The following is a 25,395-nucleotide window of genomic DNA, read 5'->3' on the forward strand; positions in this document are numbered from 1 at the left end:
TTAACTTTTTTTTTTTTTTTTTTTTTTTTTTTGGTTTTTCGAGACAGGGTTTCTCTGCGGCTTTGGAGCCTGTCCTGGAACTAGCTCTTGTAGACCAGGCTGGTCTCGAACTCACAGAGATCCGCCTGCCTCTGCCTCCCGAGTGCTGGGATTAAAGGCGTGCGCCACCACCGCCCGGCGAAAATTAGTTAACTTTGACAGTAATATTTTATGTAAGAGACAAGAAATTTTAAGGGGAGGTATAGTATACATGGGAAATGGTGAACGTGGTCCCTAAGTATACTTACTTTTCAACAATTGACTTGGTCTGATCCCGGGCAATCCCAACATAGTGATCAATCTGTGTCTTTAAGAAAAAAAGAAAGGAAGATTCAGCATTCAGCAGGGCTAAGAATTTTCTTGAAGGCTCTCTCGCTCTTTTTTTTTTTTTTTGGTGTTTTGGGATAGGGTTTTGCTCCCCTTGAACTTGTTCTGCAGGCTGACATCAAACTTAGAGATCCATCCTCCCCAGTGCTTGGATTAAAGGTGTGTGCCACCACAGCCTGGCTGCCTTTTAATTTTTATTATTACAATTTTTCATACAATATATTTTGGTAATATTCTCCCTTGTCCTAAAAAGCATTCTTCTTTTTAGCAAATTCATTAAAACCCCCCCACTAGTCATTATTCAGAAAAATGAAAATGATGTCTACTTTTTCAAAGAAGTTTATAAATTTCTGTTTTCAGATTTCAATTTATGCAACACTTCAAAATAAAAATCACTCATCATTTGTAGAAGTAGGACATATGTGGTGTTTCCTTTAGCAACACTGAAGTACATTTTCTGAGTATTAGAAACTTTAGATTTATCTATTCTGTAGTTGTTATGTATTATGGTTTCTGGCAAGATAAACTAATTTAGTCTTAAAAAGCCAAAAATCTTTTTTGTTTGTGCGTGCGCGCATGTGTCTGTGGAGGAAATAATTGTTTCTCTTCAGTTGCTCTCTACTTTGTTATTAATTAACTAATTAATTAAAGGTTGGGTCTCATGTAGTCTAAATTGGCCTACAACTTATTATGTAGCCAAGAATGACCCTGAACTCCTGATCTTCCTGACTCCACCTTCTACATGCTAAGGCTACAGGTGTGTGCCACACAATTTATGTGGTGCTAGGGCTCAAAAACCCATGGCTTTGTGTGTGAGGCACTTTACCAGCTAAGCTACAACCCCAGTCCTCTACTTTATTTTTTCAGTCAGTCAGTCTTCTACTGAACCTAGAGCTCACTGATTTGGTTAGAATGGCTGGACAGCAAGCCCCAGGGATCCCCTTCAAGACTAGGATTCCAGATGTACAATATAACACCAGGCAGTTTTATGTGGGTGCCTGAGATCTGAACTCAGGTCTTTATGCTTGGGTGACAAGCATTTTTTTTGGGGGGGGGGGGTTGGTAAGCATTTTATCAACTGAGCCATCTTCTCCCTTCTCTCCCAAAAGGTCTTCTGATAGACAGCTAATCCACACAGCCCACAATGCAAACATCTGGACACACTAACATTTGCTTGAAAGTGCAGTTTAGTTTTGAGAAGCTCAACTTTTACTATAAAGTATCTCTTCACTTTCCTTTTTTGGAAAGGATCTGTCACCTCTGTGACACAGACATATATCTTAGGCCTCCAGTCTTGCTGAAGACATGATTCCTTACATGAATTGAAGCCAGTTACACTTACTCAGCATTCTGCTTTTTGACAAATGCCTACCTTATACTTCTCATAGACAATTGGAACGCTGAAAACAAGCAGCTCAGCTGTAAGACAGAATCAAAACACGGCAAGTGCAAATGTGAGAGACTCAAACAACACAGACATTTCTTCATGAAATACAAAGAAACAACCAAAAAGAGAAAAACAAGACTTTTCCTAATTGAGAACAGCCTCATGATCTCCTGAGAGCAGATCATGGTAGTGCAAAAGCCCCAACAGGTTGCTTTCTTTGTATGCTAGACTCAACTGCTGAACTACAAGAGTGGTTCCTAAAAGGTCGGTCCCCACATTTAAACCAAATCTAAGCAACTAAGCAACCCTTTACTTACGGTTGCTTTAAAAATTTTTCTTTCTCTTTTTTGGAGACTGAGACTGAGTTTCTCTGTATCCTTGGCTGTCCTGGAACTCATTCTATAGACCAGGCTGGCCTCAAACTCAAGAGATCCTTCTGCCTCTGCCTCCCCAGTGCTGGTATTAAAAGTGTGTGGCACCATTGCCCAGTTTACTTTGAAATTTCTTTGTCAGACCATTTAATAAACAAAATGTCAGGTTACTCCAATACCTAACATACATTCTAGACATCATAGGCTGGCCATGTGGAATAAGTGGTTATGCTGTGTGCATGGTCTTTAGGCAAGCACTCTACCCCTGGATTACATCTTTTTTTTTTTTTTTAATTGAGGGTCTCATCTATCCTAAGTGGGCCTAGAACTCATGAAGCTTAACATGACACTGAATTCCAATCCTCCTGTTTCCATCTACCAAGTGCTGGGATTATAGATGTATACCATAATCCCAGCTTCCCTGGTCCTTTTTATAACTTTTATTTTGAGACAGGGTCTTAATAAGCTGCCCTTGCAGGTTTGCTCCTGCCTCAGCCTCTTCCATTTTTTATCTATCTATCTATCTATCTATCTATCTATCTATCCATCCATCTATCATCTATCTATCTATCCATCCATCCATCTATCTATCCATCTATCATCTATCTATCTATCTATCCATCCATCTATCCATCCATCCATCTATCCATCCATTTATCTATCTATCTATCTATCTATCTATCTATCTATCTATCTATCTATCTATCTATCAATCATCTATCTATCAATCAGTCATCTATCTATCTATCATCTATCTATCTATCTATCTATCTATCTATCTATCTATCTATCTATCTATCTATCTATCTATCTATCTATCTTCCCCAAGACAGGGTTGTCCTGGAACTCCCTCTGTAGACCAGGCTGGCCTTGAACTCACAGAGATCCACCAGTCTCTGTCTCTGAGTTGGGATTAAAGGCGTGCACTACCACCTCCTGCCAGCTTCTTGAACAGTTGTGATTACAGATTGCACAATTTGGCCTGACACTTAACTTAGTTTTTATAGACTATGTCAAGAAATAAAGACATGAGTAGACTTTCCTTGTCACCTTACCAAGAATCAGAAGGGTGATTCCATTAAAAACAGCACCAACATAGGTCATCAGCCACATGAAGACAGCCAGCTGTGAAGTCAATGTCAGAGGTTAAGCAAGAACAGAGGTAACTCCGAGCTCATGCAGTGCTGGATGACACAGGTGCCCCTGCTTGCACTTTATAGTCAGGAAACTGTCACTGTCTTAGGTGCTGAGCTGGTGACTACTGCTTTAATGCTGCTCTTTAGAGGGAGGTGACAGCTTTTTCTGTTGACACCTACCTCCCTTCTTACAGGCTTTCTCTTGTCTGATAAGACACTCTATTTCCTGTTTACCTCTGAATCACAGCCAGCAACTAACCTTCAAGGAGTCAACCAGGTCTTCGACTAGAAAGAGACGGATGATGAGTTTGAGGGCTCTGTTGACATGCACCATGGCAGCATTCATGTAGTTATGGAAGGCTTCTGAGGACAGGGTAATGTCCACATCCAGGTAGGCCCTTCCAAGGAAGAAGAAACAGTCACACGTATTACACAGAGGGAAAATTCTTCAACAACATAGTTGGCTTTTAATGGGAAATTGGCATTCTAGAAATCTGTAGGGGACACAGCTGCCCTTTAATGGATAAAAGCAAACATGCCAATTATCTATGAATTGTAGGGCTTTCATGTATAATGAAGAACTATCCAGAGTGGATATATCAAAATACACTCTGTGGGAATGTAGATCAGATAGCAGAAGACTTGCCTAACATGCATGAGATCCTCGGTTCAATCCCCAGCATTATAAAACATTTTAGGTAAAACCTAAAATTCATTTGTATGTTTATGCGCACATGCATGTGGAGGTCAGAGAACAACCGTGGGTGTCATTTCACTAGCGCTGTCCACGATTTAAAAAAAACAAAAACAATTTTTTTTTTTTTTTTTTTGAGATGGAGTTTCCAGAACTAGGATTTTGTGTCTGGGCTGAAGCACGGACACAGTGGCTGACTGAGGCTGCCCGGGCAAGCTCTTCTGTGCCTGCTCAGGGTCTGCAGCTCTCTTTAGCCTTACATAGGAGACTCTAGTTGGTTACAAGTTCTTAGATACTAACCTGATCACTTATTAGGGTGACTGTAAGGTATTTAGGGGATCTCTGACATCAATCAGCTGCAAGAGGCAGGTCAGAACTTCAGACCTGAGCAATCTCAGCAAATCCCTTTACTGAAATGTATATTGTAACTTCAACTTACTTGAATGGATGGCCTTCTTCTGACTTCTGCACAGCTTGAATGACAGACTTGTAGACTCTGAAGCTGATGGTGACGGAGAGAAGAGCCAGGATGAGGTAAGAGACCACACTGATAACACTAAAAGCTGCCAGGGAGAGCAGCATGATCAGCGTGGTGCCAAAGACAAACCCAGTCTTCTTCACATCTCGCCAGAAAATCAGATCGCGTACTGCCAAGAGAGAGGGAGTAGAAGTTAGAGAAGCAGGAGCACCCTGCCTGTGTTGTACATGTAGTAGAGTGTCCACCAGTACATATATGTACCGTGCCCACTTCAGAGATGGGGGACAAGGCATTTATTATGGTCACTGGGTCCACTGGGGTAAAGTGACATCAATCTTCAACTTTTTTTTTTGGCAGAAAAGATAATAGAGGAGGTCAAGGTAGTAACTTCAGCCTACAGTACACTAGAACAGACAACACAGCAAGACCCCATATCAATCAGTACATTAAATGAAAGTAGACAACGCTTATAAAATGGTTAGATCCTGGACCCAAAGACAGCACTAAGTGAAATGTAAAAGTTGGGACAAGAAAGAAAGTGGTGATAAAAACAGATCATCTCTACTTGAAGTCTTCGTCTTAATCTGAAAACAGAAGGGTTATAAGTAAGAGACTAATGCTTACCCAAACCACAATGTGTGCATGTGTAGGACTAAGGAATCCAGGGTCCTGTGCATGCTGAGTAAAAGTACTTTCCTACTGAGCTACATATTTGTGGCCCTTTAAGGGATTGTTTTTGAAATAACTTTCAATTGTTTGGGTGTGGTGCTGATGTATGCGTGGAGGCCAGAGATGAAGCACCACTGTTATTTTATAGACAGGGTTTCTCTGTGCAGCCCTGGTTGTCCTGGAACTCACTCTGTAGACCAGGCTGGATTTGAACTCACAGAGATTTGCCTGCCTGCCTTTGTCTCCCAAGTACTGGGACTAAAGGCAAACAAGTTGGGCAGTGGTGGCCCACACCTTTAATCCCATCACTTGGGGGCCAGAGGCAGGTGGGTCTCTGTGAGTTAGAGACCAGCTTGGTCCACAAAACAAGTTCCAAACAGGTAGGACTGTTACACAGAGAAACCTTGTCCTGAAAAAAAAAAAAAAAAAAAACAACAATAAAGAAACAAAAAGCAAAACAACAACAAAAAACTGGATCTCTCACTGTTCTGGAGCTTGCTAAACACGTTAAATTGAGCCCCCGGGATCCACCTGTCTCTACTTCCCTTCCCCAGCACTGGGATTATAAACATGTACTACTACACCCAACACCCTCCTCCTCTCCTTTTTTACCCCAATGTGGATTCTAGGGATTAAACTCAGGCCCAGCACTTTACTGACTGAGGCACCTAGCTCTTTAGTATTCTGATGCCTCTTTATCTTTCGTTTTGTTATTTTAGGTTGTTTTTTGTACCCCAACCTTGAGAGCTGGGATTGTAGGCCTGTAACATACACCTGGCCATACTTTTTTTTTTTTTAATTCTTGCTAAATTGCCCAGTCTAGCCTTATAAAAATGGACAAGGTCTCTAGAGTTGGAAATATCTGAGTCTTGGTAATTTCTACCAGTGTTACTTTAAACTTTCTGACCCATCCTCCACTGTAAAGTGAAGAAAATGGGACCTTCTCTCCAAAGTTGTTTCCAGGAGAACATGAGGCCAGTCCAGGCAGAGTGAATTATTACCTACGTGCAATAAACTCACACGCTTTATTTGGAAGAAGTTCTGTGATTCCTGATGGGAATAGTTGCAGTTCTTTTGCAAATCAGGGAGAAAAAGTGCCACTCAGGTGCATATTACCAAACTGAGACTATACAAGAAAACTGAACAGTACTAGGTAAGAGGGCTGATACTAAGCAGGACAATTCCTACAGTCAGAGTTCAGGCATATACACATGTGGAAATTCATATGCCTGTAAGTGTAGTTTCAATACAAAATGCAGAGAGGCTTCATGTCACCACCACAGAACAAACAGATGACATGTGCCCCTGGATATGACACATCCAAGAAGGACAGTACTGCTTCTGTAGAATCCAACCTCAAATACAGGCCCTGAATTTAAAGAGAAAATAAACAGACAAAAACAACTAGGGAAATATTCTAAAAAAATAACTCATCTATATTCTTAAAAACTAGTGTAAAATATAAGCCAGGCAGTGGTGGTGCACGCCTTTAATCCCAGCAGCACTCGGGAGGTAGAGGCAGATGGGTCTCTGTGAGTTCAAGGCCAGTTTGGTCTACTAGAGCTAGTTCCAGGACAGGCTCCAAAGCTACAGAGAAACCCTGTCTCGGAAAAAAAAAAAAAAAAGAAAACCCAAAAAACAAAAACAAAATATAAAAAAACTACTGTAAAATATAAACAATGGGGCTGGAGAGATGGCTTAGAGGTTAAGAGTACTGGCTGCTTGTTCTTCCAGAAGACCCAAGTTCAGTTCCCAGCATTCACAGGGTAGACTCATAACTATGTGTAACTTCAGTTCCAGGGGATTTGACACCCTCTTCTGGTCCCAATGGCCACCAGGCACACACATGATGTGCACACACACACACACGCAGGCAAAACACTCATATAAGTAAAATGAATGAATCTAAAAGTTTTTACAAAGGAATAAAAAAAATAATTTCTACATTTGCACAAGTTGGAAAAGACCACTGTGTCCTCACAGACCTCCCTGAAATCTAATGGAAAGTTGTCTAAGAAAAGCCAGACCTACAATGATAACACATGTGACTAGTGCCCTCTAGAGGTACACAGAATATAAAGTGCATAACAGCACAGAAAGTCCCTTAAAATAATCAGTAGAATTAGGGTTAGGTCAAAAGAGGATTTACTGATGAAAAGAGGGAACAGCAGTTGAAGGAAATTATGAAATCTTTCATACCAAAAAGATTTTATTTTATTTTGGTTTTTTTGAAACAACATTTCACTGGGTAGCCTTGGCTGTCTTGGAACTCACAGAGATCCCCTTGTCTCTGCCTCCTGAGTATTTTTTTTTTAATTTTTTTAACATTTATTTATTTATTATGTATACAATATTCTGTCTGTATGCTTGAAGGCCAGAAGAGGGCACCAGACCTCATTACAGATGGTTGTAAGCCACCATGTGGTTGCTGGGAATTGAACTCAGGACCTTTGGAAGAACAGGCAGTGCTCTTAACCACTGAGCCATCTCTCCAGCCCTCCCTCCTGAGTATTGAGTGCTTTAAAAGGTAGGTACCACCACTGCCCAGCTTTATTTAGTTTTAAATACCTGTATTACCATTTATGTTTTTTTCAACCATTCACATTTACACGTTCTGTGTAAAATATTTCAAAGATCATTTGTTGGAAAAACAGAATTAAAAAGCATCAGAAACCAACATAGTGCCATGTAAAAGGAAGTAAAATATCTCAATATATGATTATATATTATTTTTATTTATTTCCAATGTAACATGTGCAGAAGCTTGTTTTATAATATCTTCTAATCAGAATGTGTCAACTCACATTAGGATGTGTGTTTGTGGTAGGTGTGAAAAGAAACCATACCTAGCATTTCTTAGGGTCCTCTCAAATTAACTGTGCCTAGTTATCAGACAAAGTAAATAATGCAGGGAAATGAGGACAGCATTCCAAACAACCTGACTTTCTCCTCTCAACCCTCTTCCTATCTGCTAAGAATTAACAAAAACACTTTTTAAAGACTTTCAGGGGGCTTGAGAGATGGGCTCAGAAGTTAAGAGCATTGCCTGCTCTTCCAAAGGTCCTGAGTTCAATTCCCAGCAACCACATGGTGGCTCACAACCATCTGTAATGGTGTCTGGTGCCCTCTTCTGGCCTACAGAAATACACACAGACAGAATATTGTATAATAAATAAATAAATAAATAAATAAATAAATATTTTAAAAAAGACTTTCAGTTACATAATAAAATAGGTTTGGTCAGGCAGTCAAAGTAAAATTATCAAGTTTTAAAATGCAAAACCCAGCAGGGCAGTGGTTGCACACGCCTTTAATCCCAGCACTCAGGAGGCAGAGGCAGGATGATCTCTGTGAGTTCAAGGCCAGCCTGGGCTACAAGAGCTAGTTCCAGGACAGGCTCCAAAGCTACAGAGAAACCCTGTCTCAAAAAAAAAAAAAAAAAAAAAAAAAAAAGATAAAAAAAGGAAAAAGAAAAAAAAAAAAAAAAAAAAAGCAGATGGTGAAACTGCACTCATTCTGAAGCCATTCAGCTCTGTTCCATCATTCCCATTCCCTTCTAGTAAAAAGCACTTACAACATTTCTCCTCCCCCTTAAAAGGCTCAGCATTTATCACTAGTGCGTTCTAGTCCACTTTTAATACTAGGTCAGAACTGCTAAGCAGGGTCACAAAATTTCACTCTACTTAATCTGTTGATCTGTTTCAGACTGTCTGATGCTAGAATTCAACAGTTCGAAGATAGGATTCACAAACCTGCAACACTCAGAATTGCCACTGTTACCCATTTTAGCCCTAACGAAAGTTCTTCCCCTTTTGTCCAGAGATTAGAGTCCGCCTGGGTCAGTGTTATACATAAGTGCTGCCTAGCGAATGCATTCGTTTTGGAAGGCTACCTCATGAGAACCATCCTAGTCATTCCTCCTTCACCTTCTGGTCTCATCAAACGATACATACATGTTCATTAGTAGATTTAGTTTTGGTTGTTAAGTCACAGCTGCTTTGGGCACTTTGTATCAACACTGTGTCTGATGAGATCCACACTGCACCTTTCTATTTCTCAAACAAGACCCAAACTTGTCTTCTGGCCCTAAACTTTGAGTTCCACTGCTAGGAGGTACATGACACGTGTACCTTGCCTGCCCCAAGTGCTTTCTCTGTTTTGCTGCCCTGGCTGTATGGCGCTGGACAGCATACCAGTTTCTGATTCTTGTGAAGTTAACTCGGGATTTTCTAACCAAGGTCTGTTTTGCAGCAATCGACTCAAAATGCCTCTCTAACAAATAACTGTTTCTTCCTCAAGGAGCAGCCTATATCCGCTTTTGATCTCTCTCAGGCTATCACTTAAGAGTAGATGTAGAAACTGTAGTTAAGTGCTCACCTCTCGGACATGGTCTAAAACACTTGGATCCTGTACCGCCACCTCCTGTCTGCATGAGGCCCTTTTCCTGACAGTGCAGCCCAAAGCACCGCACCCAGCAGCAGTTCCCCATCGCATGCTGCCCAGGCACCACCAGCTGCATCAGCCAGTCCTGGAGAGCTCTGCCTAAACGGCCGTTATTGAATGATCTCGAGGAGCCACGCGGGCAGAAAGCACATTGGCTCTTGGGAGCACAGAGCCCTAAGGAAGCAACTCTGGGAACCAAGGCCAGACACGAGACCTCCACATTATTTTTATTATTATTTAAAATAAAGGTTTTTAGCCTGTGGGTGATGGCGCACGCCTTTAATCCCAGCACTCAGGAGGCAGAGGCAGGAGGATCTCTGAGTTCGAGGCCAGCCTGATCTACAGCGCGAGTTCCAGATCAGGCTCCAAAGCTACAGAGAAACCCTGTCTTGGAAATAAAAAACAAAAACAAACAAACCCACCACCACCACCAAAAAACCCCCAAAGGTTTTTTTTTATCTCTGGCGAGTGAGATTTAAGGATGCCAGCTGCAGTAAGCATAACACACCAAAAGAGGGAGCTGCTGGGGCTAATGGCAGTCTCAAGAGAGCTGTCTGTAGAGCTGGCTTAGCAGCTAAGATCACTTGCTGCCAAGCCTGGCAAACTTGAGTTCCACTCCTGGGACCCACATGGTAGAAGTAGAGGACTGACTTCACAAGTTGTTCCATGATTCACATGCAAACACAATTATTTCAAGGGATATTTGTTCCCTTACTGATAAATTACTATTTCCAGCATCAGGATATTATTAGTAAAACTGCCATGAAAAAAAAATCTTTGTGAAATTGCTAGTTCACAGGACAAATGGGTATTGTTTTTTAAGAATATGCCAACTTTCCTTATTTACATTCCTAGCCATAGTCCATGAGACTTGCTGCTTTACCACGTTACCGTTTCTGGGGACTGTCTTGAATTCTAATGGCTATTAGAATACATGAATAGTGATAACTGTTTAAACTGTGTGAGATTTAGTGTTGGACATATTTACCCTGTACTACCAGTCATTGGTGGGAAGTGTCATTAATCTGTTCAGTCTAGATTTTGATAGTCCAATAGATATAATTTGGCAAGTATTTTTGCAAGGTGATACCTACTAGTTATATCTTTCCTTATGCAAAAATTAAAAATTAATTTTGAGCTTGGTGGTGGTGCACACCTTTAATCCCAGCACTTGGGAGGCAGAGACAGGAGGATCTCTGTGAGATTGAGGCAAGTTCCAGGACAGGCTCCAAAAAACCTAGAGAAAGTCTATCTCGAAAAACAAAACAAAAACAGTAACAGTAATTTTGGTGAAGTCTAACTTATTTTGAGATTAGTGCACCAAATGACCTAAGAACCCTTTGCTTTTCTCCCTTTCAAACAGAGTCTTGCTATTCAGCTTGGACTGAATTCAGTCCTCTTATTTAATCTTAAGTATATGCTACTACCCTGGCTTTTTAAGATTTTAAGTTCTTATATTTACTGACTGATTTGTAACTAACTTTGCATAACATGTGATGTTAGGGGTTGTGGGCAACATTCTACGACACCACCCAAAACTTGTTAACTTGGTTTGCATGCCCTGTATAGAATGCCTTCCTGTCCTCAAATATAAAAAAAGCCTGTGACTAGGAGAGGCTAGTCACTGAAGCAAGCTATCACATGAGAGGACTAGAGGCTAGAACTTAAGATAAGTTCTAGAAGCTAAAAATGTCTACCACTCCCCAGGTGACAGCAAGAAAGGAGATGTAGAGTGAAAGAAATGGGTTAGCCTGTACCTCTAGCTCCAGGGGTTCTGGAGCCCTCTCCTGACCTCTGAAGGTACCTGCACTCATGTGGACAAAACATACACAGACACACTGAGGTTTTGTTTGTTTTTGAGACAGGATCTCACTATGTAGACCCTGCCGGCTCCAAACTCAAGAGATCCACTTGTCTATGACTCCTAAGAGCTGGGATTAATGGTTTGTGCCCCAAGTCTAGTCCTAAATCTTTTTTTTTAAAAAAAAATATTTACCATGTATACAATATTCTATCTGAATGTATGTCTGAAGGCCAGAAGAGGGCACCAGACCTCATTACAGATGGTTGTGAGGTACCATGTGGTTGCTGGGAATTGAACTTAGGACCTTTGGAAGAGCAGGCAATGCTCTTAAACCTCTGAGCAATCTCTCCAGCCCACTAAATCTTTAAAAAAAAAAAAAGAATTACCAAGCCGGGTGGTGGTGGCACACATCTTTAATCCCAGCACTCGGGAGGCAGAGGCAGGCGGATCTCTGTGAGTTCAAGGCCAGCCTGGTCTATGAGAGCTAGTTCCAGGACAGGCCCCAAAGCTACAGAGAAACCCTGTCTCGAAAAAACCAATAAACAAACGAAAGAAAGAATTACCTACAGTTTAAAAAATTATGTTTGTGTCTCTGTGTGGTATGTGCACATGAATCAAGTGGCTGAAGCCAGTTACAGGTGGTTATGAGTCACCTATTGTGGGTGCTGGGGCTGAACTTAGGTCTCTGCAAGAGCAGCAGATGCTTTTAACCACTAAGTCACCTCTCCAGCCATCTACCACCAACTCCTAACACAATAAATAAAAAATACAAGGTGGGGACAATTATAGAATATAAAGTGGAATAGCAGGAGGTATTAACAACTGCTGAGCCATATCTCCAGTTCCTATTTTGATTTTTCCCCCTTTTGGTTTTTTGAGACAAGATTTCTTGGTGTTGCCTTGGTTGTCCTGGAACTTTCGCTCTGTAGACCACACTGGTCTCAAACTCACAGAGATCTGCCTGCCTCTGCCTCCTGAGTGCTAAGATCAAAAGTGTGTGTCACCGCTGCCAGGCTTACTAGCATGTATTAAAAATATCTGTTAATTTAAAAACATTTGGGTTCTGGGTATCAAACCTTGGTCCTTTACAACAAGTACTCTAAGCTAAGGAGTCATCTTTCCAGTACCTTTTCTGGGTTAAATGCAATTTTAAATGGAATTGTTTTAAGTATGGGGGGGCGGCAGAGTCTCTGTATCCCAGGCTACGATCAAGCTTAAGGTCTTCCTCCTTTAGCTTACCAAGAGCTGGAACTTCATGCAGGTACCACCCTTCCTGATTTGCAACTACCCAGCCCTCTTCATAGTCTTTAAAGTATTGGACCTCCTGGAGTTGGAGTCATAGGTGATTGCGGACTCATGTGTCCAGTCCTTGAATATTTTATCCCATTTCTGGGGATCAAACCCAGACCTTGAGCACAAAAGACATATGCTTTATTACTTACATTCTGAACATTAACCAGTGTCCTGTAATTTTGTTAAATTCATTTATCAGTGCTAGTGGTTATTTTACAGATTCTGTAGGATGGATTCGTCCTTTTATGTTCTACTTTTTTCTTTTAGAAATTATTTTTAAGTGCATTTTCTTTGTGTGCTCCATGTGAATGCAAGTTACCTGTGAAGGCCAGAGTTGGATTCCTCTGAAGTTCACTTACAGGCCATTATGATCTGCCTGACATGGGACTGGGAACTAAACTTGGATCTTCTGGAAGAGCAGTAAGTACTCTTAGCTGGTGAGCCATCTCTCTAGATTTTTTCCCCTCATGAAAAATGGTTTCATGATGAAGCCCAGGCTGGGACTGAGCTCACTGTCATGCATTGAAGACAGAGGATAATTTGTGGGAATTGGTTCTTGAGGAGGAGGGAAGGCTGCTTGTTGGTTCCTGGCTGTTCAGCTAGCTTAGACCCGAAATAATCACACAGAAACTGCATTAATTAAATCACTGCTTGGCCTATTACCTCTAGCTTCTTATTGGCTAACTCTTACATGTTAATTTAACCCATTTATATTAAACTGTGTATGACCATGTGGCTGTGGCTTACTGGCTAAAGTCCTTGGTGGGGCTATAAGGCGTCTCTTTGACTCCACCCTTCTCCCAGCGTTCAGTTTAGTTTTCCCCGCCTAAGTTCTACCCTATCAACAGGCCAAGGCAGTTTCTTTATTCATTAACCAATAAAAGCAACATGTAGACAGAAGGACCTCCCACATCACGTTCTCTAATTCTACCATGTGTGTTCTTGGGGACTGAACTCAAGTTGCCAGGGTTACCAGCCTGATAGTCTTGGCTTTGAATTGATCTTTTTGCCTTTCCTGCTTGATGGGACTGATATTTTTTCTTGTGTGTGTGTGAAAACTTTACCATTTTTGTAGACCAGGTTGTCCATAACAAATTCTCTTAATCTCACATCTAAAAGGCGCTTTTATTATTAAAGATTTGTTTTTATTTCATGTAAAGAGTATGTCCAAGTAAATATACCACACATTATGTGAAGTGCGCACAAAGGCCAGAAGGGGGCACCCTTCAGGGTTTACTGCTGAGTCACTTCTCCAGCCCCTTGATTTTATTTTCCATTATTTAATACAGAACTCTGGGTTAAAGTTGAGCATGGTGGTACATCCCAGCACTTGGGAAGTGGAGGCAAGAGAGAAGAATAAAATATCTCCCTTGGGAAATTTTATTTGATGAAATCTTTTTTTTTTTTTTTAAAACATTTTACAAGTCTCCCTCAGGGCTATGTACTTTTATATAGTGATCAGATTAGGTACTGTCTAGTAATGATTTATGGCAAATGCCTGTTTTGGCTTGGTGGAGAGATGCTGGAGTCAGAGTAGTCATGTAGCAGTCACATGGGCACTGCTTGTCATCCTGAATACCAAGGGCATAACAAGCATTCTTAGATGGCAACTCTGCTTTGTCACCACAGTTGTGGAAGAGTTCAGTACTTCCTGCATAAGTGTGTTGACAGCTGAAAGCTGACCTACGGCGTCTTCCTGTGTGTCCCTTTGCAGCAATCTACTGCCAACAGTAGTGTTATCAGTTTCTGAACCCACTGAGTCCTAACCAATCAGTCTGGGTGCAGTTTTGAGGCCCTGACACCTGTTCCAAGCAAGGTTGTCTTTGGACTTAGGTGACTGCTAAGCTGCTTTGGCCAGTCAGTGTGTGTGTGTTTCATAGACTACAAAGTCTGTGATCACTTTCTCTTCATGAAGCTCTTCTCTGATCTGCTTGGGAATCCTATTGTGTAATCTTTTTGATTATTCCACAGATCCTTGATACTTTTATCCTCCCTTGTTTTGCAGGTTGCATAATTTCCTGTTTATCCTCAAATTCAGATTCCTTCCTTCATCATCTCCATTTTGCTATTAAGGTCACTTAATGAATTTCAAACTTCAGATGTTCTAGGGTTTCCTTTAGGCTATTTCTGTTTCTATTTTAAGGCTGAAGCTTCCTTTATTTTCATTTAATACAAACATTTTCTTTCACTTTGTTGGGTGGCTATAATAACCTCTCTCCCCTCTCTCCAGGGTCTCACTATGTAACTTGTTATCCTGGACCTCACTATATAGACCAGGATGGTCTTGATTTAATTCTAACGTATGAACTTAATCTATACAGATCTTTTTTCTCTAGACTGGATTATATTTTTCTGGTTTTTAAATAGTTTGGGTTCCATTCTAGACACCATAACTAATGTGTTTTACAGCTGGTGTACTTATTCTGTTATAGTACTCTAGAGAGTACATATTTTAAAAAATTTATTTACATGGACACCTTTAATCCCAGCACTCAGGAGGCACAGACAGATGGATTTCTATGCGTCCAAGGGGATAAAGAGCTCCAGAACAGCCAGGGCTACACAGAGAGACCCTGCCTCAACATCTCCAACACAAACAAATAACTGAATTCTATTTCATATGTGTGTATGCCTGCTTGTCTATATATGCACCAAGTGAGTACAGATGCCCAAGGAGGCCAGAAACCAAACCTGAGCCCTCTGAAATAGCAGCAAGTGCTCACAACCACTGATCCCTGGAGAGTATTCATTTTGGGGGTTGCTTTAAGCATGCATAACATTTTGCTAAACTCAATTTGCAAACTCTTTGTCTCCGGTACAGAAGTTCAAGTCATGGCTCAGTTCTTTCGTTAGCTGCTTGCCTGGATTCTCTCTGTACACATGTTGGTCATGGATTAGAAAGGAGCTTACACAGAGATTACTTTTATGGAAAGAATTTTAGGCTTTTATCTTCTGGATCTCTCTTTTCTGGATTCTTCTTCCCTTTTAATTTCTAGTCATTGAGAATAACTTAAATTATCTTCTCCCGGTCTTCTCGATCTGTCAGGTCCCAACTTCAGTCTGTTTTTCTGGTTAAAAGCAGTAAAAATTGATTGAATGCAATTGTTCAAATATATTCCTTTCTTTTTTTTAATTTATTACCTTATTTATTAATTATGTATACAGGGTTCTTCCTGTATGTATGCCTTCAGGCCAGAAGAGGGCACCAGATCTCATTACAAATGGTTGTGAGCTACCATGTGGTTGCTGGAACTTGAACTCAGGACTTCTGAAAGAGCAGTCAGTGCTCTTAACCTCTGAGCCTTCTCTCCAGCCCTCCATTCTTTCTTATAAATGTTAACTCTTTCAGAATCTGCTTGTTTCTGTATGTTCTACATTACCTTCAGGCCTTTTTCTTTTAATTTAAAAATTTTTGTTCAAAGAATTGTCATAGCCGGGCGGTGGTGGCGCACGCCTTTAATCCCAGCACTCGGGAGGCAGAGGCAGGCGGATCTCTGAGTTCGAGGCCAGCCTGGTCTACAAGAGCTAGTTCCAGGACAGGCTCTAGAAACTACAGGGAAACAACCCTGTCTCGAAAAACCAAAAAAAAAAACAAAAAAAAAAAAACAAAAAAACCCCAAAAAAAAACCCCCCAAAAAAACAAAAAAACAACAACAAAAAAAAACCCAAAGAATTGTCATATGCAGGAAGACTGGGTCCAATAGAAGCCTACCTGGCTACAATAAAAAAAAAAATACTGATATGTTTTTATTCTGAAAAATTTTATCTAAAGATTTTATTTCTAATGCTGGAGAGATGGCTTAGTGGTTAAGAGCACTGGTTCTTCTTCCAGAGGTCTGAGTTCAACTCCTAGGAACCACACGATGTGTCACAACCATCTATAACGAGATCCTATTCCTTCTCCTGACATATAGGAGTACATGAAGAGAGAGTGCTTCTTTCAAGATTTTATTTCTAATTATGTGTACTTGTGTACGGATATCATGTGTACACACTGTGAAAACAAGAAGTTGATACATTTTACTAAAATGGTTTATGTCTTTAAAAATAGGATCATAAAATAACTGACAAATTTTTTAAGTTTTAAATTTGTAAAGGATAACCTTTAAGTTCCTAACTATATGTCAATTTCCCTTAACTATCATCTAAAAAATATTTAACAATAATAGAATTTGATCAGTGAGAAATATCAACTTCCACATCTCCTTTCATCTCTCATCCTAGATGAAATAATTCAGCTGGGAATTACCAATAATTATTATTTAGATAGCTCTTTACTTATAACAATACTATATATAATACCTGGCAAAATAATTACTGTCACCTCATTACTAAAGGAAGATGCTGAACCAGTTAGGCTTGTTGTTTAAGGTTACATTATAGTGTAAAAATGCCAGCAGGCTTTATGGCCTAATTTATGTATGCTTCAACACTCAAAATTAACTATCTGTGAGAACCATTATAACCCAGGAAGAAATCTAAAAGGTTCTGATGGATCACTGGAGCAGTAATACACTTCAACATTTTCATTTACAGGCAAGCCCTAGGACACAGTTAACTGTTTAAAGTTATACTCTGTTCACAGAAAAAGCAGGAGCTAGAGCCCAACGCTCCTCCATTAGACTCTCTAATTCCTAGAGTGCAATTATTTCTATCTTTAATTCTTCAGATTTTGGGGGCAGGGGATGTAAGCCATTGCATTGTGCTTGTCTGGCAAGCATGGGGCCTTGAATTCAATCTCTGCTCCCCAACCACCAACCAATTAAATGGCATAAATAGGCTAGTGAGATGATTTAGGGGTAAAGATGCCTGCTGCCAAGTCTCACAACTTGAGTCTTATCACTGGTATGGTGGAGTGAGAAAACTAGTCACTTCAAGCTGTCCTCTGATGCATGTATGTGCAAGTATCTCCCTCCCTCCTCTCTCTCTCACACACACAGACAGAACAAGTGCACATGCAAGAGAAAGTAAGAACACGAAGAAAAGCTGGGCAGTGGTGCGCGCCTTTAATCTCAGCACTCAGGAGGCAGAGGCAGGCGGATCTCTGTGAGTTTGAGACCAGCCTGGTCTATAAGAGCTAGTTCCAGGACAGGCTCCAAAGCCACAGAGAAACCCTGTCTTGAGGGAGTGGGGGTGGGGGAAATGTGTGTACCAGTCCTGTACTACACCTATTAACTATATACTCAACAATGCGCTACGCTACTATATTTTCACATTTAATCTTTAAAATACTATTATAGGGCTAAATAATTCTTGAATTTAAAGATTACAATTTAAGATTAAGTATCTGTCCAGAAGTCTGCCTTATTTTGTTTTGTTTTGGAGACAGGGTTTCTTTGTGTAGCTTTGTCTGTCCTGGAACTCACAGAACTCTGCCTGCTTCTGCCTCTGGAGTGCTGGGATTAAAGGCATGTGCCGCCATTGCCTGGCTACCCATGGTCTTTAATAAGAAAATACATTCATGGGAAAACTAGGCATAAAAGTTTATTTAAAATACCACTCTCTCCCTCCCTGCTCCCTACCCCTGCACTGTCCAAGACTAGGCTGACCTCAAAACTCACTATGTAAACAAGGATGACTGAACACCTGCTTCTATCTCCCAGGTGTGAGGATTTTTGCCTGACCAAAATCTTAACTTTTGCTATAAGTTTAAGTATGACTTCATTTGAAAACAAGGATCAAGCATCAAGAGTTTATGGAAGTCTACATAGCAGCTAATACTGACTTCGCAGTAATGGTAAAAAGCTTGGGTATCAAATGTGCCATTTTTTTTATGAACAGCTTTGTTTTGTCATCTTTGGCTTTGTTTTTGGAAATAGGGTCTTTTCTGTTTTGTTTTTCGAGACAGGGTAGCTTTAGAGCCTGTCCTGAAACTAGCTTTTGTAGACCAGGCTGGCCTCGAACTCACAGAGATCCATCTGCCTCTGCCTCCTTGAATGCTGGGATTAAAGGCGTGCCACCACCATTGCCTGGCTGGAAATAGGGTATTAATGTGTAGTCTAGCCTAACCTTGAGTTCAAGGCAATATGTCTGTGTCAGCATTCTGAGAGCTAAAATTACAAGTATAAGCAATGCTGACTGTGTGTAGAGCTTTAAAATACCCCCCCCCTCAAACTTTCTGTGGTGGTTTAAAAGAGAATGGCTCCCAAAGGCTCATATACTTAGATGCTTGGTCCCTAGTTGGTAGAACTGTTTTGTTTGGTAAACAGTAATAGATCTGGCTTTGTTAGCAGACGCGTGTCACTAAGGGTGAGCTTTTAAGTTTCAAAAGCCCATGACACCCCAGTTGGCTTTACACTCTCTGAAACTGTAAGTAAGTCCTTCTTAAAAGCTTTCTTTTATAACTTGCCTTGGTCATCTGTCTTCTTGTAGCAATAAAAAGTAATACACTTTGTGAGACAAACAGCATTCAAAACCATTATACTGGAAGCCAACTGCTAGAAAGGGGATCATTTCAAACAAACTGGTGACAAGTAGGGCTTCTGGTACTGTCAAATGTTCTGTTGTTGAAGCTATTCAGTAGGTCCAAAGTGTAAGAATTAATGAGTTTCTTTTAAGTATTATTCCAGAAGAATACTACAATAATGGTCACCTACTTTTAGAGCATAAACCCTCTGTGGAATACCGTAAATTAATTAAAAGTTACATTTACTGAGTTTCCCTGTAGGAATTCTTTTATCTTTGATAACTAATTAAAATTTACAAGTTCCCTATTTAAAAAAAAAAAAACCAACAAAACCAAAAACCCAAATGCTCATCAATGGAGATTTAAAAAAACTAAACTTTGAAAATAACTAAGATACAGACTGGGCCTGTAATCCTGGCACTTGAGAGGCTGAAGCAGGAGGACTGTTCAGTAGCCATGGATATATAGTCAGCTCCAGGCCAGTCTGGGTAACCCTGCCTCAGAACAAACCCACAAAACAAAAAAAACCCAATAAATAAATAAGAATATGGTGATCTTTTAAAGACAGTAGCCACATTTAGGCCACGTATAAAGAAAGATAGATCTTGAAACAGAACAGAAAATTTAAAAACTCAGGAGGTTAGCCTGGGTGGTGGTGGTGCATGCCTTTAATCCCAGCACTTGGGAGGCAGAGGCAGGCAGATCTCTGTGAGTTCAAGGCCAGCCTGGTCAAAAAGAGTTCCAGGACAGGAACCAAAGCTACAGAGAAACCTTGTCTCAAAAACAAAACAAAACACAGACAAACAAAAACCTCAGGAGGTTAGTGTTACCAAGTAGTCTGTGGCTTAAGAAATACCGCACAGAGAAAGCAAGCTCAGTGATCACTAAGTGTGTGTGCGGGGAAATCTCCTTTCACATACAGGACATACAGCAGAATGACAATCACAGAATTAACCACATGCAGAATTTCTGGTGTAAATGGTTACCTGAGAAGTCAGTCAGAAGTCTTGCTAGGACATGGTTGTTAACCGTTTCAGTCTTGCTAAGGCTGGAAATAGGATCTACTCTAGTGTCTTTGATGAGAATGGGCTTTTTGGAAATCCCAAGATCAGACCCAGTCTTGGTATCTGTGTGTTCTAGGATATCAGATGACCTCTGTGGCCAAGGTTGTGGAGCAAAGGCTTGCTTGAGTTTTCCTCCAGGAGTTGCTTCTTCAGCCTCCACCTGCTCAGCCTGTTTTTCCCCTAATTCTTTGATGGCTCTGATGGTGAGCTGCTCCTGCTCTAAGTCGGGAGTCACTATGGAGGCACCTGGAGGACAGCACACACCAAGCTCACCTCCATTTGTTTCTTTGCTGCATTCGCTATATTTGTTTTTAATGTCTTTGGTTTCAGAACCACCTAGCTCACTTTCATGCAAGAGTTCCACAGGTAAAGTGTTTTTAAAGTCTGCTGTCTTCTCTAACACTGTTTCCAAGCTGTGGTGATCTTTATCCACTATTCCGCTCTCCTTGGCTGCTGTGAAGGCAGCCAGCAAGTCCTCTGGGGAGGAACCATCTGTATCTTCAACATATTTTCCAAGCAAAGACTCAAAGTTGGCAGAAGCTGTCACCATTGGTAGGAACCCTGTCTCACTAAGAACATTTGGAGGAGCTGCTGAAGGAACTTTGGGGTTGACAGTTTCAGAGGGCTTTTTAGGTGCAACTTCATTCAGAGTATTAGACACTTGTGAACACACCTCCTCGCCTTCCAGATTCTTTCCCCGAAGTTCAGCCTCACTGCTTAGATGTTCGGAGTTTCCACACACCTCACTCCTCACAGTTTCACAACTGGGAGTTTCTTCGATACCCCTCCCACTTGTTTTCGCAGCAGCGCCTGCAAGGGAGGCAGGTTTTCCAGGCAGAACTTTATTGGTCTCAAATGAGGGATCTGCTGAGAGGTCCTCTATTACTGTGTCTTCGGACTCCCCAGAACTATCAACCTCTGTGACTTCCCCCAGCACAGAGTTAGGCCAGGCATCCCTCAGATCAGGTAAAGCTACTTCCACTGTGGCTGTTCCAGAGCCTGGGACCCATTTCTCAGGCACAGAGACAGGAGACTCTGGAAGCGGCTGGGAACTGCCTGGCACACCTCTGCTGCTGGCTTCTTTTGTGGAGCTGAGGTAGTCTTTGACAGGTTTTCCAGCCTTGCGTTCTGGAGAGAGAGATGCTTCTGCCCAGTCACCTGTGGATTTGGTGATGGGAGTGTTCCCGTTAAGAGAACATACAGGCATTTTCTGACGACTGCTTGCTTTAAGGTTTATAACTGGAATCTCTGAGCGATGTTCACTCCTGTCTGGTCCTGTACTTCTTGTGGTGCAAGAAGATGATTTATCAGACTGTTGTTTAGCTTGGGGAACCAAGTCCCAAGTCAGGATTTCATTAGTGAAGTTATGCATATCATTCACACATCGAGACACCTCTTCCAAGGCTGCTGTGGTGTGTGAAAACTGTCTACTGAGCAGTGCAGAGGCTGGGTAACGCCCTGCCTCTTTATTTCTCAGGGGAAACACTTTGTCATTCATTTCCAACAAGTCTGCAGGGGATTCTCTACCACTGTGTGCTGTCCATCCACCCAAATCATTTGTGCTTTCCTTATATAAATCTTTAAATTCTCTGTCAAAAGTTGCTTTGTCAATAATTACTTCAAATGGTGACTCCGGAGAATCTTTTTCTACACTGGCTCCTGAAAGTTCAGACGGGGACAAGGAATATGTACAAACGTGTTCTGCCTTACACTGCACAAGATCCAGTACATGTCTGTCCTCTCCACTTGGAACCTTGTTCGGGTTCTTGGGTTCTTGGTTTTTAACTATCCACTCTTCTGCTGGACCAGTTTCTTTTGAGAGACAAGCAGGCTGCTCTGGGCAACTGTCTGGAATAGAAGGGTGGCTGCAAGGACCGCCGGCTGTAAGAGAAACTGGAGTGTCTACTCTGTCCTTACGGGTCCCATGAGACACATCCAGCTTTTTCAAACCTAGAAGAACCAAGGGGTCTTTTCCTTTTTTGGCTAGAATAAATTGGCTGCCTAATGTTTCTCTTTTTTCTCCAAGCAGTGTTGTAAGGTGAGGGTTATGTATTTCAGAAGATGAAAGAAAGTTATAATTTCTGAAAGTGGCTCATTAGAGCCAAGAGAGCCCAACTCCGCTATGATCAGAATTCGAAAGAAAAAGATTATTTACCAGATGCAAGTACACATTAGCTAGTCAGGCCAAGCAGCATGCTTTTTATTTCTAAGTCACACAAACGCACGCACACAAATTGTATGTACATAAACATATGCACACACACAAATACATAACAAAAAATATCAATGGTTATCCTACAAAACATGCATTAAACTGCCAACAGTAAAATAAAAGCCAGTATCATGCTACAAATGGTGAATGAGAAAACAGTCTCAGGACAAATACTTTCTTTTTTCTTTTCTTTTCTTTCTTTTCTTTTCTTTTTAGACAGGGTTTCTATGTGTAGTCTTGGCTGTACTGGAACTAACTCTATAGATCAGGCTGGCCTCAAACTTACAAAGATACACCTGCCTGAGATTAAAGGCGTGAGCCACCACTGTCCAGCTGACAAATACTTTCTCATTTTCTACTCTCCCCCCACACCCCGTATAAGGGGGTGATGGTTCTGGGAGGTTTGGGAAGTTTTTCCTTCTTTCCTTCCTTCGTTCCTTTTTTCTTGGTGGAAGAAGGGTTATTTGATAGGAGCAACATAATCTACACAAAACAGCCTGGTGTTATTACATACTGTTATACCTTTGTAAGATGAACAATCTGAACACATTGGCTCTAGAGATCCCATTACAGTCCTCACAAACTGAGAAGGAAAAGGAAGCAGCTTGGCTCAAGGTTTTGATCTAGAGAGGCGGCAGATCTTTCCTGAGCCTGAAAATCAGACTAAAAACATTCCATCCCATCCTTTAAGAAAGGGATACAAACTGCCTGATGTTCTATAAAGAGTGTTGAAAAGGCGGGCCTGCTCCCAAATCTCTTATCTGACCAGCCATTTTTACTAAAAATTCAACAGAGTATTATAGTAAGCTGCCTTGAGCTTCTGAGGAGACTCTGGACTTGGACTTTCGAACATTGTTGGAACTGTCAAGGCTGCGGGGATTTATGGAGATGGACACAGCCTAACACTGGGCCAGGTGTACAGTTATAGACAAGAGTGGACTTGGGGTGGTTTATCTTTGCTGTCACTTTGACAGAATTTAGAATCACTCAATGACTGTGAACATGTTTCAGTGAGGTTAACTGAGAGTGAAGATCTGCCCACGCCTACTCTAGGGACTCACAATAAAAGTAGCCACCTGAGTACCAGCACCCTGTTCTTTGCTTCCTGACCTAGTGAATACTCTGAACTTATGAGCCAAAATAAATCTTTCTTACTTGAAAAAGACTGATTGGTATGAGTTTCTTTGGTTAAGACAGTAAACAGAATTCTTTAAAAACAGGAATGACAGTCTTACTGATTATTAACTCCATAGCAACCATTCATTCATTTACTATGATAATCTTTTTCTACGGGCGGTGGTGGCACAAGCCTTTAATCCCAGTACTCGGGAGGCAGAAGCAGGGGGATCTCTGTGAGTTTGAGACCAGCCTGATCTACAAAATAATCTCTTTCTAATCTAAGGAAAGATGAAATTTCTGCACACGAGAGAAGACAGTGTCTTTTTCATACACTGCTACATCTCTGGAGCTGGAACAAAGCACACCTTGGTCAGGGGAGGTCTAAGTAGGCTCAGGACAGCAATGTCTTGCGCATGAAAGAATAATTGGGAAGACATGCAAATAAAAATTCCTTTGGGACTGTTTCTACATGTAGCGTAGGCTCGCTTTCTAATTATATCATATAAAGGAAAATTTATGATATCATACAAATCTTATTAAAAACTAAAGTAAGAATTAAGTATTTTAGTACAGTAAACAAAAAGATAAGGAAAAAGAAAAAAAAAAAGAAAAAAAACAAAAAAAAACCAAAATCCCACTGTTACAGGATGTTTCCAAACGCCATATAAAGAGCTGTCTCATTTCTTTTTAAAGATTTATTTATTATATATACAGTATTTGGCCTGCATGTATGCCTAAAGAGGGACCAGATCTCATTACAGATGGGTGTTGAGTCACCATATGGTTGCTGGGAATTGAACTCAGGACCTTTGGAAAAGCAGCCAATGCTCTTAACCACTGATCCATTTCTCCAGCCCAAGAGTTATCTTATCTCAAGAGTGGTGGTGTATGCCTTTAGCCCCAGTACTGGGTGGGGGCGGAGACACCAGAGGCAGGAAGATCTCTGTGAGTCAGAGGCCTGCCTAGTCTAAATAGTGAATTCCAGGACAGCTGGGCTACATAGAGACCCTGCTATTAAAAGAAAAAAAGTTGCTTTATTATGGCATATTACTAAAATTTTATGTCACAGGATCTGAACTTTAGAACAGCAAAGCTGTAGCCTAGGTAGTAAGGAATGCTTCAAAATGAAAGAAGAAAAAAAGGGGTAAGTCTGGTTACAAAACTAAGAGAAAGCCGGGCGGTGGTGGCGCACGCCTTTAATCCCAGCACTCGGGAGGCAGAGGCAGGAGGATCTCTGAGTTCGAGGCCAGCCTGGTCTACAAGAGCTAGTTCCAGGACAGGCTCTAGAAACTACAGGGAAACCCTGTCTCAAAAAATCAAAAAAAAAAAAAAAAAAAAAAAAAAAAAAAACTAAGAGAAAAAAAGTGAGGCTACAAATGTAGCAAACATAGCTTACAACCATCACTGCACAGTTGAGATACTCAGCAAGAAAAAAAGTGTAAGATAAATGAAGTCCAGCAAAGTGGGTTAAAATTCTGAAGCTTTCTTAACAGAATAGAACTTTTTGAGGCAAACAGAGTTGACCTGAAGGAGAGTGCAGCCTACTTGTTTTATGATCGCAGATGAATGTCAATAAAGGGAATTATCATTCAGTAATGCTCACTGTCTATCACACGACAGACATTGTTTCAGAAAGTAGGGCAATGCAGCAAATAAAACAGAAAAACCTTGTCTTTTATGGAGCTAATAGAGTAAGAAGAAACAGAAATACACAAAAATCAATAAGCAAAATAATGGTATTGGTTATAGTCTTTGAAAAGAAAAAGAAAGCATGAAGCAAAGAAATGGTGACCACAGAATGTGTATATTACTAGAAAAACAGAACACTGTGTTTTTGGCAGGACATGAACATGCTAGTTTCCTCTTTCTGGCTTCTCATATTTTCCCGGAATTCTAAGCACTCCAATGGTTCTGAACTGGTTATGGAATAATCTAAGGCAAAACTATGAGGTT

General features: G+C 40.9%; 1 protein-coding gene across 1 annotated transcript in view; it reads right to left on the reverse strand.

Moving 5' to 3' along the window:
• Rtn3 (reticulon 3) overlaps nt 1-25,395 on the reverse strand; it is a 60,431-nt gene that overhangs the window by 2,457 nt on the left and 32,579 nt on the right. The window contains exons 2-6 of the mRNA XM_038326524.1: nt 4,394-4,601; nt 3,520-3,658; nt 3,180-3,249; nt 1,739-1,785; nt 288-346 (exon numbers count right to left, since the gene is read on the reverse strand). Of these exons, the coding sequence (XP_038182452.1) occupies nt 288-346; nt 1,739-1,785; nt 3,180-3,249; nt 3,520-3,658; nt 4,394-4,601 (523 nt within the window). The remainder of the gene's footprint in view (nt 1-287; nt 347-1,738; nt 1,786-3,179; nt 3,250-3,519; nt 3,659-4,393; nt 4,602-25,395) is intronic.

Source organism: Arvicola amphibius, chromosome 1, assembly GCF_903992535.2.
Source record: "Arvicola amphibius chromosome 1, mArvAmp1.2, whole genome shotgun sequence".
NCBI classification, from domain to species: domain Eukaryota; kingdom Metazoa; phylum Chordata; class Mammalia; order Rodentia; family Cricetidae; genus Arvicola; species Arvicola amphibius.